The sequence below is a fragment of the Arvicola amphibius genome, chromosome 14, assembly GCF_903992535.2.
Source record: "Arvicola amphibius chromosome 14, mArvAmp1.2, whole genome shotgun sequence".
NCBI classification, from domain to species: Eukaryota; Metazoa; Chordata; class Mammalia; order Rodentia; family Cricetidae; genus Arvicola; species Arvicola amphibius.
The window spans coordinates 45,403,022-45,418,902 of record NC_052060.1 but is presented as its reverse complement, the minus strand read 5'-3'; the positions used below and the strand labels follow the sequence as shown (position 1 = coordinate 45,418,902).

The 15,881-nt window shown below is 39.0% G+C and overlaps 1 protein-coding gene across 5 annotated transcripts in view; it reads left to right on the top strand.

Annotated features, from left to right (window-relative positions):
* Rap1gds1 (Rap1 GTPase-GDP dissociation stimulator 1) overlaps positions 1-15,881 on the top strand; it is a 124,159-nt gene that overhangs the window by 63,615 nt on the left and 44,663 nt on the right. For 3 of the 5 annotated variants that reach the window (XM_038311574.2, XM_038311573.2, XM_038311577.2), the window contains one exon: positions 15,027-15,173. The exons of the other annotated variants lie outside the window; for them this stretch is intronic. In XM_038311574.2, the coding sequence (XP_038167502.1) occupies positions 15,027-15,173 (147 nt within the window). The remainder of the gene's footprint in view (positions 1-15,026; positions 15,174-15,881) is intronic. 5 annotated transcript variants of the gene reach the window in all.

Sequence of the window (15,881 nt, the reverse complement as noted above, 5' to 3'; positions counted from 1 at the left end):
TGTGTGTCTGTATCTCTGGTAGCTTCCAGTGAGTCTCTACATACTTATATAAAAAGCTTAAAACCGCCCCATGTCCAGGAGCTATGCACACTCTCCTATTCTATGACCAATAATCTTGTTTCTTGGAATGGAAGCTAGCATTCTCTCTCTCTCTCTCTCTCTCTCTCTCTCTCTCTCTCTCTCTCTCTCTCTCTCTCTCTCTCTCTCTCTCCTCCACCCTCATTATTTTAAGGTATAACCAGAATTAAAACAAAGCAAACCCTCACTGTATCTGCAGTTGATTTCTCCCTTTCCCAGCAGCACACCGTGTGGATATGGAAGGACGGGTTTAGGAAGCTGTTTCTCAGGCCAGCTGTTAATGCGGCAGATAAATTTTAATGTGAAGGGAGAGACCAGGGCATTACACATTTGGTCAGTTCCTGATTAGTATTGTACCAGGTTTAAATAGTATTGAATATTTCAGTAACTGTTTTTTTTTACACTCTGAAATTCCTGGTCATTAAAACGGTGAGAAACACAAGCTGAGTAAATTTTTACTGTTGATAAACATATCAGAGAATAAACTAGGCGTTTGTCCATGCTTGATTAGTCTCCAGGTAGCACTGTTATAAAAAAGCAGCACTTTAGAGCAAGTGTTTGTAGTTTCACACATGTGACGGTGGGACTGACCTGGTGAGAGTTCTGCCTGTGACAAAAATCGATGATTTGGGGGGTGGGGGAAGCCAGTACGAAACCACGTATGTTCTTCACTCTTGCTGTTTTTGAGTCTTGCATGCCAGGTTGCTTTCTTGTCCCAGAGTGAAAATGTCTGATGGCTATGAGCTTGACTTTTCCTGGCTATTAAGATTTAGGTGATGTAGGAAGTCACGTGTTCCCACTCTTTTTACCACTTTCATTTTACCTGTTAAAGCTGAAGTCTCAACTTAAACACAGATTTCCCACTCCGCCCCTTGAAGACCAGTTAATACATGCTGTTTTAAATAATGTCATTTTGTAAGTCATCTGTTTGTGTGAAGAATTTTTTAGAAAGAATTATTAAATAGTTGTAACTTGCAGTGTTCAGAGTGAGTATTAATCGCAGTAGGCACAGCTTTGATGTACCCACCAGAAGCCATGCTGTGACCTCATTTTAAACTGCACCTGCCGTACCAGAGCTCAGGGACATGAGTTTACCTCTTTTCTTCTTGTCCTGATCTGGTATTATATGCATAAATACATGAAAACTTTGATATATTCCTACACAAAGGCATCATTTTAATCTGAATATAATATGCCACAAAAATGCAAGTTTATGCTTTTCATGTGAGTATTTAATGGTCATCAGCGTTTTATCCTCATGATTCGTTTTTATAATTCCACTAATGGGATATTTATAACTTTTGCTTTTGTATCTAGTTTTTAATGGATGCTACCTGCACCTGGAGCATGAAAAAAAACTGCTTTTTGAATTTGAAAAATGATGTTAAAATGTTTGGTAATTTTATTTATTTGAAAACTTATACAGAAATTTGAACATGCCTTTAGACACTAAAAATTCAGTGTTTGGCAATTTTCTTCCCTGGTAGAATTCATAAATATCTTTGGCATGTCTTTAAAAACAATATAGGCATGTCTATTATTGACTCAGTAAAATATAGTTTCCTTTGTACTTGGTGAAATTAAATAGTATTATATGTTGTAAGAGGGGTAGAAAAAATCCTTCGTAAGATTTTTTTCACACAACGGCAGAGTCTGTGGTTCACAAAACTAACACCTCTCTATGAGTGATTCAGCTCATTGGCTGCCGTCGTCTTCAAGTATAAAAGATGCTTTTTTTTTTAAAACAACACTAGTGTTCTCCCTTCTTCTTTTGAGGATATTAATCACATAATAAAGATTATACTTGAAAAAATTATGGGTTGAGAAAATACATTTATACTATGGAAGTATGAAATCTAGAATTTGGTTGGGTAGGATGAGATTGGTTGCCTCTGTAAGGTAGCCCAGGCTGGCTTCAAACCTGACATCTTCCTGCCTCAGCCCCCTCCAAACTGGGGCTACAGATGTGCTGCCACCGTGGACTGAACTTCCTCTGTGGGAGGATGCTTCTTTGTCACTTATAGGACATTTATCTAAAGTCCAGCTGAGGGTTAGTCATTCCTCACAATCATTAGAATCATAGAACCAAAGGTAGAACGCTAAACTAAAGAAGACAGAACCTGTTGAAGCTTCCTGTTTTCCCTCAGCCTCCTATAAACAGAGAAGAATTAATCTCCACTGAGTCAGATTGTAATCAGAAGCACCTTCATTACCAAAGACACATGTTTAGAGTGGCCTCCATGTGGAGCTGTGTCTCCCGGAGGGTGGAGCAACCGGTTTGCCAATGCTGAAAGGGCAGAGGTACTTTCTTCCTCTGGGCTTTCTTGTTACTCCTGCTTGTTCTCACTTTTCTCTGCTGAGAATCATGAGTTCTGTGGTTCTTATTGGCACACAGAGGAGGAATGGGTGTTCTCCTCAGATCTGTGTTGCTATAATTTTAAAGTGCTGGCTGCAAGAAGCTGAGGGTAGGAAACGATTTATTTACACTCCCAGGTCTCAGTTTGTCATTGAGGGAAATCAGGCCTGAAACTCAGGCAAGAGGTTGAAACATAAACCAGAGTAATATTGCTTGCTGACTCCCTGCAGGTCCATGCTTAGCTAGATTTCTCACACAGCCCAGGACTACCTGCCCAGTGAATGGAATAGTATGCAATGAGCTGGGCCCTCTGCATCAGTCAGTCAAGAGAACCCCCTGTTCCTAAGACATGCCCACAGGCTGGTTGATCTGTGTGGGCCCTTTGAGGCTGTGTCATGTTAACAGTTAAGATTGACCAGGACACAGGTCAACAGTAGCACACACACAATGAATACTCAAAAAGTTAAAATTACCTTCTCATTTAGCGAACATTTCAGATACTTTTTAATCAGATGGGATACACAGAATGAAGTGAACCGTGAGGAACTAGTAATGGGAGTAAAGCTACCTAGGATTCCTGTTTTTAAGTGCAGATATCTGGAGAGACGGCTCAGCTGATGACGGCTCTTGCTGCCCTTGGATGGGGTAAGGTAAGGATCCAGTTACCAGCACCCACATGGCAGCTCAGAGTAGTCTGACTCCAGCTCCAGGGCATCTGGCACCCTCATTTGGCCTACACAGGCAACTGGCACGTACATGGTGAATGTTACAAAACACATACATATAAAAAATAAATATTTATAATTTTATGTGTCAGCTTACTGCACCACAGACTAAACTGTCTATTATTTGGTCACTGTCCTATATTTAGTTAGGAGTTGGTGCATAGAGTAAAGCCCCCTTCCCCTTACTCATTTATGCTATTGAAGCCCCCATAGAAACAAAAACACTGACCCTCCCAGGAAAGTGAGGGGATACCTCCCGCAGAATACACTGCTTAGAAATTGATCTTTCAGAACTTACTTATTCCTGATATTTTATTTGAAGCATCCAAACATTTATATAAGACATATTGATGATATCCTCCCATAAAACAAAGTAGATCAATCTTTTTAAAAATAGAGAGATTTTTGACATGGTCTAACTAATCCCTGCCAAATATTGCCGATACAGAGACTAAATCTTGAGAGTTCAGTGTTCAGGATCAGCAACTCCATTAGTGATAACATTGACTTAACAACCATGTCTCTGGTCCACTGTCTCTGTAAGTACTGTATTTGTAGAAGTTGTTATGGACATATAAATACTGTGTAGTGAGGAGCTGCGGGCTGCGTTCCCGCCACCGGGCTTTCTGCCTCCTGGCTAGCTTATGCCCCGAAATAACAACACACAAATTGTAATATTTTAAAGACTGCCTGGCCCATTATTTTCAGCCTCTTACTCACATCTTGCTTTAACCCATTTCTAATAATCTGTGTAGCACCATGAAGTGGTGTCTTACCGGAAAGATTCTAGCATACGTCCATCTTGGGCTGGAGCTTCATCGCGTCTGTCTCCCTGAGGAGAGGCACTGCGGTCTGCCCCAGAGAGGAGAGGTGGGGCAATTGTCTGAGCCATCTACCTCACTTCCTTTTTCTTGTTCTGTCTACTCCACCTATCTAAAACTGCCCTATCAAAAAGCCAAGGTAGTTTGTTTATTAGCCAATGGGAATCCTCCATCAATACTGTCATTAAATAAGTACACTTAAGCCTCTGCCTGAACTTTCCAAATGAAAATATAGGAATATGTATGTCCTGAAAATTTTTCTAAAAGTTAATCTTAAATGAGCATATGTTCAAACTGCTATAAATTACAAAAATAAATACCATGCAATTGAATGAAGATAAAGGAAAATCGAATGAGGAAGGAAAACGTTATATTTTTTAAAAGCTTCCTTTAAAAATATGTATATAGACATGCTTAGCTTTATTTGATCCTTTGTCCTTGACATTTTCTCCCAATATAGAAGTATGTGTAAACATTGTTTGCTTTATTGAGGAAACAACGGATGTTTTAATAAAATTCTCAGTAATAATTAACTAGTACAGAAAAAAATTAGGTATACCTCTCAAGTTTTCAGATGGATAACTATGACTTTATACTATTTCTTCTGCCCAAAAAGGGTATAGATGAAGAAAACTGAAATTATATCACCCTTATAATTGCCATGGGTATTGTCTTCCTTTCCTAGGATGAGGAATAAGAATGAAGGCATTTGTACAGCTCTTACTTAGTTTTTATAACTGAATACTTCAGTCTTGGTCAGCCTTAATACTGTTTTATATATTATATGAGAAAAATATATTTTCACTAAAAGGAGGGATTAAAAAGAAATACATCCATATAATTTCATCTTATTTAGGTCCAATACTATGTAATTCTTTGCGATAAGGAAAATAATTTGTTTTCTGATTGACATGTATTTCTTAAATTCATAAGTGAAAATCATTACTGTTTTTTCAGAAACTTGCTTCTGATGTAAAAATTGATTGACAACGAACCCTCTAAAAACTAATGATGAATTTTAGAGGCCAGCCATTTGCATCATTCTTGCACAATGGCCCTATTGTCTTTTCATTTCTGAGTTATAAAATGCTTCCTCCATAGCTATTCGTAATATCTTAATTCTAAACTCTTATTTTTTTAGCCCTGAACTTCAAAATCATACCATAATTTGTACAATTGGGCTATGTGTAAAGTAATTATGTAATGTAGACTACATTTGCAGGGTAATGGGGCTGGTACTTTTTACAAGATTTGGATAGCTTGGGAATAGATCAGGTGAGCATTTGGATGCATTTGCTTCATACATGGACCTGTAATTCTCCTTGTCTGCAGTGCCTAAGATCTCTTGACTTTATTCTTTAAAATGTTCTAATGTGCACTATGCATATACTGTACTTGTAAATAAACACGAAGGTTAGTTATTTCAGGAGTAAACTGCTAGAGTATCTCATCTCTCTTCCCCATCTCTCCTTCATGCTTGTTCCTTTGCAATGTTCCAGCATCCCTGGAAGGGCCTAGAAGATGCTGATTAGTTGTTGTTACTGTGCTTTTAGACTTTCAGAATTCTGAGCCAAAAGCAACCTCTTATCATCATAAATTGCCCAATCTCAGATAATCTGTGACAATACTGAAACAAACACAGATGGCTCTTGCAGACTCAGACTCAGGGGAAAAGCCAGACATAAAGGCATACATAACGTAGGAATCCATTTCTAGAAAAGGCCAACTAATCGGTACAGACAGAAATCTGGTTCCTAGGACCAGAGCCCAAAGGAGAGACGGCCTGCCAACAGACATGAGCAATCTCTGTAGCTTTGGAACCTGTCCTGGAACTAATTCTTGTAGGACAGGCTGGCCTTGAACACACAGAGGTCCACCTGCCTCTGCCTTCTGAGTGCTGGGATTAAAGGCCTGCACTACCACCTCCAGGCATGTGATGGTTTCTTGATTATATACAAATATCAAACGTACCAGTTTAAATCCTATTGCAGCCTTTATTTCATTTACTAACTACTACGTCTACTTCAAATTGACAGCCAAGGCTTTTCCAACTTTTATGTCCAGTGTACTTATCAGGGCTAGGCAGTGAGCGCCTATTCTGTATTTGTACACATGTCTGTTTCTCCTAAGTTCTGTCAGTTTTTGCTATATATATTTTAAAGCTTTGGGGTTTTTTAAGTTATTAGATGCTTATCTATTTTGGATTAATCCTTATTGTATTATGTCCCTTTTTAATTGTGATCATAATTCCTGTTTTAATATGTGCTGTATCTGACAGTATAGAGATTAATTTTCATTTGTTTATTGTTTGTATGGTACGTCTTTACCTTCCCTTGAAATACTGTTCATTGTTCTTCTGCTTCAGGTAGGTGACTTGAACGGAGCTTGCTTCTGTTTTATGTCTAATCTGACTAGCTCTGTCTTCTAAGAGAAAGGCTTAGCCTTGAAACTGTCCTCTTCCCAGCTGCTTCCTGACACCTGAGCTGTTCTTTGTTCCCTTACCCTCTTACTCTTGTGGTGGATAGCATTTAGTCTCTGGAAGCGAACTTACTTTCTTATATACTGGATTGTTAGTATGGAATACAGGTCAAGTCTAATATAGTCAGGAATTGAACTGGTTTCTTCTGTTCCCTTTCATCTGACGTTCTCAACCTGTGGATCATGACCCCTTTGGGGGCTGAATGACCCTTTAACGGTGTGTCATATTATATATCCTACAGATCATATAAGATATTTACATTGTTATTCATAATAGTGGCAAAATTACAGTTAGGAATTAGCAATGAATTAATTATATATATGGTTGGGGTCACCACACACGAGGGCCATGGCATTAGGAAGGTTGAGAACCACTGCCTTCCATCAACTAAGCCCCAGTTCACACCCTCCTATGGTATGCTGTTGTCTCCTGGGTCTCAGAATGCTTGTGCTGGAGGACTTTCCCAAGGGTGCCTGCTGTTCCTGCAGCCGTGAGCAATTGGCGATGCAACGTGTCATAGGGATTTTCTTCATGCTCTCCTGGTAGTAGTCAGGCCAGGTTAATATGAATAAAGTACGGCTTAGTCTGACATCAAGCATTTATTCAGTTTTCTGAGAAACAGCACACACAAAATTTATTTATAGTTGGTATTTTTCCTGACTCAGCATAAAAAGTCATTCCTTCTTTTTCTTGAAAAAAAGAATTTGTGACTAATTTACGATGGTTTTTGTCTTGGAAGAATTACTTTTAAAAACAGAATTTGAATTATAATGATTAGTGATAAGAAAGCAAAAGAAACAGATTTGAGAGTTTGTTTCCCTTTAGAAGACACACAACAAATGTTAGGTTCTTTCTGTACATGCACCATGAGGTGGACATAGCAGGAGAGAAAGAAGCATTGCGGCTCAGTATAACCTCCTCCTGCTCCCATCCCAGACCAGGTGTTGAAATGCTGCTTACAGCAAGCTTATCAACACATGGAGACTTAATATATCCTTACCTTCGTGATAACAATTTCAAATGTTAAATTCTTACTGATATTCTTAACATTTTGCATTTTAGAAAAGAAAAAAGAAATGCCTTTTGACAGTGAGGAATAGACGTAGGGTTTCCAGTGTTTTCTTCAGTTCTTCAGAGACCTTAGTTTGACAGTTTCCCTTAACTGAAGTTAGTTTCTTCTGTTTAAAGGAAACCATCTCACTTTTCCTCTTTTCCTGTTATCTGTAACTGATCTGGAAATAGTTCCAGTGGTTGGAAATTGCATCCTATCCCATGTCTAGTAATAGGTGGTAAAAATGTAGCGAAGATTGTTTTCTTCATGTCTTTCGTTTCTTCTGTGAAGCAGGAAGTATTTGTGGTATGGCTTGGGTAGCCCTGCCTCTGTCTCCCATCTCCTGGATTTGTGCACACCTGCTGCTGCACCCTGCTGAATTTTCATGTGCATCATGTGTTATTGGGCCTTGTCACTTTACGCTCTAAACTAAGCAGATGTGAATGAAAACGTTGGTAACTCTGTGCTTTGTGTACATTTTAGACTGCTGTTGGATGACTTAGTAATGGGAAGAGATAACTTATAGAAATGAATCTTTTAAACTAGAAGACTCAATTGATGCTGAGAATTAAACAGCCCTGTCACACTGTTCCCACTAGGCTTGGTGGCACATGCCTGTAGTTCCGGGATCAACAGTGCCGAGACGAGAGGGTTGCGGGTTAAAGCGCGCAGCCTGTGCTACATCAAAATCAACAATGAATAAAGTGCTGTCATCCTTTCTAAATTAAATGGAAGAGGAAAATACTTCTCCAAAAGACACTTAATAAGAGAACACTGAATTGGCGTTCAGACTTTTCAAGTTCCATTTGGCAATATTTAATTATGATAACTTCCTTATGCCAAGAGTGAGTTAAAATAAGAGCAAAATTTATGATTTCTTAATTTGCCAATCACCATGTTCTTAGCTCGGAAACCAGAACCAGAGGTATTTGCATGCAGCTTCTCTGTGCTTAGCTTTTACTCTGGTTGTCGGTAACTTCCGAAGCCTTTGTACACCTGTGTGTGCTCTGTCACCTTTGGTCTGTTGTGTGCACACACAGCAGTTACAGAGTTGGTGTCCCCCTCCCTTGCAGAGTGCATAAGGCAATGCTTTTCTCATCAAGGGAACTGAAGGTGTAAGAGAAACTCTGTGGCGCTAGGGAGGTAGTTGTTTCCCTTGTAAAGCGTTGAGAGTGTTGTCTTGTATTCCCAACACTGGGGTGGGGGGAGGCACAGGACATCCCTGAGGCTTGCTGGCTATCTGGCTGTGTGTGGTTTGGAGGAGCCGGTCCCATAGTCGTGGGCATTTGCATACTTGGTCCCAGTTGGTGGAATAGTTTGGATAGGTGTAGGAGGTTAAGAGGTGTGGCCTTTCTGGAGGTTGTGTGTTGCTAGGGGCAGGCTTTGAGGCTCCAAAAGCTGTGTGCCCTGTTTCTCTGTACTCTGTTTCCTGCTAGAGATGTGAGCTCTCAGCAACTCCAGTCACCAGGCCTTCCTGCTGCCAGTCACGGCAACGGACTCTCTTCCCTCTGGAAATGGAAGCGCCTTTAAATCCTTCCTTCTGTAAGTTCATGGTCTTTTGTCGCAGCTATGGGAAAGTGACTAATACACCAGCCTATAGCCCAGGTACCAGTGAGAGCTCTCAGAGACCGTGGTGCACACTCCAAGACTAACTATGGTCTCTACACTCAAATGCATGTGATACCACACGCAAGGGCACAGATGTGAATACACTCACAGATGCTTTTTATTTCATTGAAAACTAAACGATGGAACCAAAATATGACCTCATACACACACTTTTTTCAATTTTTAATTTTTTTCTGAGTAATTTAAAACAGAATTTAGATGAAAGTTTTTTAGACTGAATAGTTTTTTTCCTGTTTATTTTGCTTATAGACCTCACATTTTCTGTTCTGCTTTGTCATCATCACTGAAGTTGTGATGTTCACTCGATCATAAGCCAAGAGTTTTTTAATTTGGTGCCTCTGGTTCTCATCTGTTTGGCTGGCATAGTTTGTTTTTTTTAAAAAAAAAAAAGAAAAGAAAATATCATACATAATTCAAATGCTTGGTTTGATAACTGGATGACCCAAATAACATGAGGTCAAAGACTGGCTGATGCCATGAAGGCACCAGCCATGATCTGTAATGCAGTGTATACCCCACAGTAGGTACAGTGTAATGTTTAATTCTTTCTCAGGGTATTTTATCCACAAGAATACTAACCAGCCATAAAGGTTTATGAGGCACTGTTAACATTAGCTGCTCCGTCAGTGGACTGTGGAGAATTACACTGTGTGACCGAAGTGAGACATGGGAAGTCACATACAACATGGCTGTACTCACGAGAAATAACCACACTTTATAACTGAGAGAAGAAACATGAATGTCTCCTCAGTCTGTTCTAGTAGGAGCTAAGAGAAGTGACCAGGAGAATGGAAAACAAAGGGAACCATTTTTAAATTAATCAATTAATTAATGAAATAGCCTGAATGTGCCTCTGTGAACAAAGAGAAGCTGTTTGGTGAGCCCCAGGCAGCATGGGGAAAACTACTGAGATCAGCTGGTGACTCATTAATTACATTTCTTTCTCTGTTTGTAAAATTAATATAAAGGACAAAATATGTTGTAGTGAGTGCATAAAGAAAAATCAGCTTTCAAAAGTCTTTCTCTCCTCCTCCTCTTTATCTATCTCCTCACCCCCTCCTGCAAGGCAGCATGCTTTTGGTTGGAGCCCTTTTGCTCCTACTGGATTGCCTCGCCCAGTCTTAATGTGAGGGTTTTTCCTCTGTCTTAATGTGCCTCGTTGTGCTGAGTTCAGTTGATGTCTCTGGGAGGATCTGCTCTTTTCTGGGGAAGGATGGGGGCGGCTCATGGAGGATGGTGGGGAAAACTAGGAGGAGTGGAGGGAGGGGAAGCTGTGGTTGAGATATATTGTGTAAGAGAAAAATAAATAAAAATTAAAAAAAAAAAGAATCGGCCAGGAATGAACATGAATGAGCAAGTATATCTCAGTATTAAGACGCAGAGTGCTTTAGGTAGAAACCCTAGAGTGCTATAGCTGGGTCTTGAGGAACCTTTGCACCGATTTCTGTATTAGCTCTAATAGCTGTAAAGTTTGCACTCCCACCAGCGTGAATAAGTGTTATACTTTCCCGGCATCTTCACCAGCATGTGCTGTCATTTGTTTTATTGATCTTGGCCATTCTGGTTAGTGTAAGATGAGATCTCAAACTGGTTTTCATTTTCTTTCCATGATAGACTAAGATGTTAAACATTCAAGTGTTTCTCAGACATTTGTGTTTGATCTTTTGACAATTCTCTTAGTTCTGTACCCCATTTTAAGTTGTCTTCTTGCTGTTCAGGTGTTTTTGGTTCTTTATATATCCTAGATACTTCATCACTGGTAAGCTCTTTCCCCATCCTGTAGGCTGCCACTTTGCCTGAATGATGGTGCCCTTCACCTAAAAGAAGCTTTCAACTTTGTGAAGTCCCATTTATTAACTGATAAATAATTGATCTGTTGATGCCTGTGCTGTTGATATGCCACTCAGCAGTTCTTGAGTTCAGGCCTATTCTCTACTTTCTCTCCTATCAGATTCAGGGTATCTGGTCTGACATTGACGTCCTTGATCATTTGGAGTTGAGTTTTGTGCAGGATGATAACTATTAATCTGTTTGCGTTTTCCTACACGCAGCCCTTCAGTTTGACCAGCACCATCTTGTAAAGATACTGCCTTTCTTAAAATTAGTTCCCCCCCTTTTTTCTTTTTCTTTTCTTTTTTCAAAAATCAGGTGTCTATGGGTATGTGGAATTATGTTTGCATTTTCAATTTGATTCCATTAATCAGTTTTCTGTGTTTATGCCAGTACCATGCTGTTTTTATTACCATAGCTTTGTAGTATAATTTGAGATCAGGGATGGCACTACTTCCAGAAGTTTTTTTTTAATTTTTTTTGTTTTGTTTTGTTTTTAACATCCCAACCAGTTTTTTTCCCTCCCTCCCCTTTTCCTGGTTCATCCTCCCACCCCCTGCCCCCCAATCTGCTCCCCAATCCACCACTCCTCCACTGTTTCTTTTCAGATACAGGCATGCACAAAAGTTCTTTTATTATTCAGGATTATTTTAGCTATCCTGAGTTTTTTTGTTTCCACATAAAATTGAAATTTTTCTAACTTCTGTGAAGAATGTTGGGGATCGCATTGAACCTATCAATTGATTTTGGTAGGATGGCCCTTTCCTACAGTATTAATTCTTCTATTCCTTAAGTATGGGGGGGGTGAGTCTTTCCATTTTCTGGTTCTTCAATTTCTTTATTCAGTGTCAAATTTTTTTTATTATACAAGTCTTTCACTTGCTTGGTTAGGGCTATCTAAAGATACATTTTTTAGGGGCTCTTGTGAAAGGTACTGTTTTCCTGATTTCTTTCTCCATGTTTGTCATTTGTATATAGGGAGGTTGCAGATTTTTGTATCCTGCTGCATTGCTGGAAATGTTTATCAGCTATAGAACCTTTCTAATAGAATATTTAGGACCTTTTATGTGTAAAATTCTGACTGCAAATAAAGATACTTTGACTTTGTCATTTCCTAATTGTATCCCTTTGGTCTCCTTCTTTGTCTTACTGCTCTACCTAAGACTTCCAGTACTATATTGAATAGCTATGGAGATAGCCTTGTCCTGTTCCTGATTTTAGTGAAAATTTTTTGAGTTTCTTTCCATTAAGGATGATGTTAGGGCTTGCTATAGATTCTTTATTTTGTTGAGGTATGCCCCTTGTATCCAGGACTTTATCGGGCTGCAGCAGGTTTCGAAGTAAGTCTGGAGAGAGTGGTGGAGACAGGAATGACAGTAAAGGCTTTCTATGCAAGTCCCAGCCTAGAGTGACCTAGGGGATCTCTGGTAGAGAATGTGTCAGGACTGTAGAGAGTCACAAAGGAACTTAAATGAGCTATAAGGGAAGGTTCAAAGTGCCAGTTTGAAAGAACTTTTGAGTAAATTTTTCAACCCTGATGAGTTCTGTCGATAGGAAGCCAATTTAGCTTTCGACAGACTACAGCTGAGCATGGTAACTCATGTGTAATACCAGCACCTGGGTAGCTGATAAAGGAATATTGATAGAATCTCAAGACCAGCGTTGGTTATAGAGTTAGCGCCTCACCAGCCTGAGCTACAGTGAGACCCTGTCTCAAAATTAATTAAATGGGTTCAACATAGCTTTGTGTACCAGGAAACTAAGCCTTATTCTAATTTTTAAAAATTTTGTGGGCATTCACAATTTATATTTTGAAAGCTCACACTTAGCAACTGAAGTCAAATTCTATGAGTTTTGCCAACTTTAAGTTCGGATATGCTGTAATATCCATAAAAGTGAATATTTAGATTTTCAACTGTTAGTTTTAGTTGACTCATTTTTGCATATTTTCTGTTACTGGAAATTACATTGTTGTTTGTATCTTGATCTGCACGGCAGGCTGACTAGAACTTGCAGTTCTTCTGCCTCAACCTCCTAAATGCTAGGCTACAAATGTGCACCATACCTGGCTGGAAAGTAAAAGGGGTGTGTGTGTGTGTGTGTGTGAGAGAGAGAGAGAGAGAGAGAGAGAGAGAGAGAGAGAGAGAGAGAGAGAGAGAGAGAGAGAGAGAGAGAGAGAGAGAGAGAGAGAGAGAGAGAGAGAGAGAGAGGAGATTGTGTATGTGATGTGTTCAAAGGGAGGCCTGAGGTTGGTGTTGGGTGTCTTCCCCTACTGCTCTGTACCTTATTCATTGAGGCAGGGTCTTTCAATTGTACCCAAAGCTGACGTATATGGCTAGTGTGGGTAGCCAGCTTGTCCTGGAGAATCCCGTGTTCCTACCTTCTATGTGCTGGAATTGCAGGTGGGCTGCTATGCCCATACAACATATATGTGGGCTCTGGGAATCTAAATCCAGGCTTTAAACTGCTTGGTGAGTATTTTATCCACTAAACAATCTCCCCAGCCCCAGAACTTAAATTTCTGAGAATACAACATTCTCAGCCAGTTTCTCTGACTAGTTACCCGGTAGGCATATAATTTTTTGGAGTCTTAGCTGTTTAGCATAGGGCATAGTTGTGCATCTGTATAAAAGTATAACTGTTAGGACATGGTATGAAGTTAAATACATGAAATTATTTTCATTTTATCCTCTTTCCTTAATTTTTTAATTATGAAGTTAGTGTGTCAAATGTGTGTATGTGACTATGCCAAAAGAAATGGTGTATTAAGTTTCATATCATCAGGTGATTGAGCATCACATAAATATTTGGCCCTAGTCCATTGCTTTTTTTAGTAGAAAACTAAAAGTCTTTGAAGAGCTCCTTTTGTGAGATTTTTCCAGTGCTCACCCTTTGCTTCTCCCAGCTGAGCTTCCATTATGACACCAAGTCACCGGGTTAGCTCCTGAACTATTGAAGTGTGCTTAGAGAGGTAGCTCGAGGGCAAAATACTCTTAGATTCAGGAAATTTGTTATAGAATATAAAATAGTTCACTAATAACATTGATTGCATGTTAGAATGATAATAGTTTAGACATTTGGTTAAATAAAAGCACAATAAAACGTATTTCTTGCCTTATTTTACTCTTTAACGTGGCTTCCATATGTTGCCATCATGATTGCGTACCATGGACAGCACTATTCTATAGACTGTCTTTTTATAGGAAGTGGTCATGCTTTAAAAGGCACACATCCCTTTGCATTCCTGTGTTCCAAGATTGGGAAGCCTCCTAAAGTGGTTTGCGTGTTTCAGCAGCTGAAAGGCGTTTGTATAAGCCCACGAGTGTGTTTCACCAGCACTTCAAAACTGAAATGTCATGGTGTAAGCTAGAAGAGAGAAGATCAGGAAAAATAAAGCACAAATCAAGAGTGAAAATATGATAGAAAATGCTGCTAGAGCCTAGCACTGGTATTTAGTAATTGTGTATGGTAACCTAGGATTAGACTGTGTTCTAGCCACTTTTCTTTGACAACAGACTTTGAGAAACACTCCTAGGAGGATATATGTATTGTTTTCCAAGTTAAGGAACAAACACGGTCACCAGTTAAAACTACTTAGGAGGCTGTGGGCATGGCTCAGTGATAGAACTCCTGTCTCCTGTGTGTAAGGCCCCGGGTTCTCTTCCTCAGAAACCCTGTCCTGTCAGAAGAGGATTATTTTTATTCCTGCTTTTTAAAAAAAATCTCTAGCAATTTCATCGTGAAAGAGGGGGGTGAGTTTTCTCGCCATTTGCAGACACTCAGAAGTTCTTTAAGCTCCCATCTTAGCCCAGTGAGGCTACTCTTTGTTTTCTTCCTAGAAAGTGATCGTCTGTGCCCCATCCCACCCCCATGTTCATGTTTATTTGTTTTGTTTTCCTTCTGTCTGATTTTCAAAGAGACATTTAATCACCCTGCTTAGGTTTATTTTCAAATTATTAAATAAGGGATAACTAACAGTATTATGTTTTGTATTTGAAATTGTAAGGTCCATTTCCTTTATTTTATTTTATTTTTAATTTAATTCTTTGTTTTACAGATGAGGGCAGAAGTGCAGTTGACCAAGCAGGTGGTGCACAGATTGTAATTGACCATTTAAGGTCCCTGTGCAGTATAACAGATCCCGCCAATGAGAAGCTCTTGACTGTCTTTTGTGGCATGCTGATGAACTATAGCAATGAGAATGGTAAACAACACTGAACACTTGCTTTATCTGTGGGGGAAGTTCAAAGATTTTTTTTTTTACTATAATATACAACAGATATTGGAAACTGAACAGATTCGTAAGTGATGCATAAAATTAAGAATTAACTTTACAGCGTTTGAAAATTACAAAATGACCTGAGGTACAGAATGGAACTTTGAAGGTTTGCTCATGTTACTACTTAAACCTAAAAATCAAATGGCCAGTATAGTTTAAAATTTCTTGCTCTGAACATTTTAAAAAGAAATAGTGTTAAAGTAGGTTCGCATTCAGTACTTTAAGTACCAGGAATAGTTTTCAACAAGCATTGTTTTTAGATGGAAATTAATTTATTCTAGTTATGTTATTTATTTGGAATGAAAACCATTTAATAAAAACTGAGCTTTAGAATAACAATAAAAAATGACTGGAAATAGCTCATTTTAGAAATTAGTCTGTGAAACAATTTGTTTTCCCTCTAAGGCACTTTTAGGACCTGTCAACAGATTACACTTTCATGTACCCTACGGTTGTTCGTTACTGGTTGCATCCATGCAATAATAGTAAGTTTTCACAATACTTTTGTGTTAAAGCATGGATCATTTCTCTTTATCTATGTAAAATACTGTGTGAATGAGATGCTCCAGGTTCATAATGGCCTTGAATGTAAGAGAGGTCTTTTTGAGATTTTTTTTCAGGTGGTATTTTAAG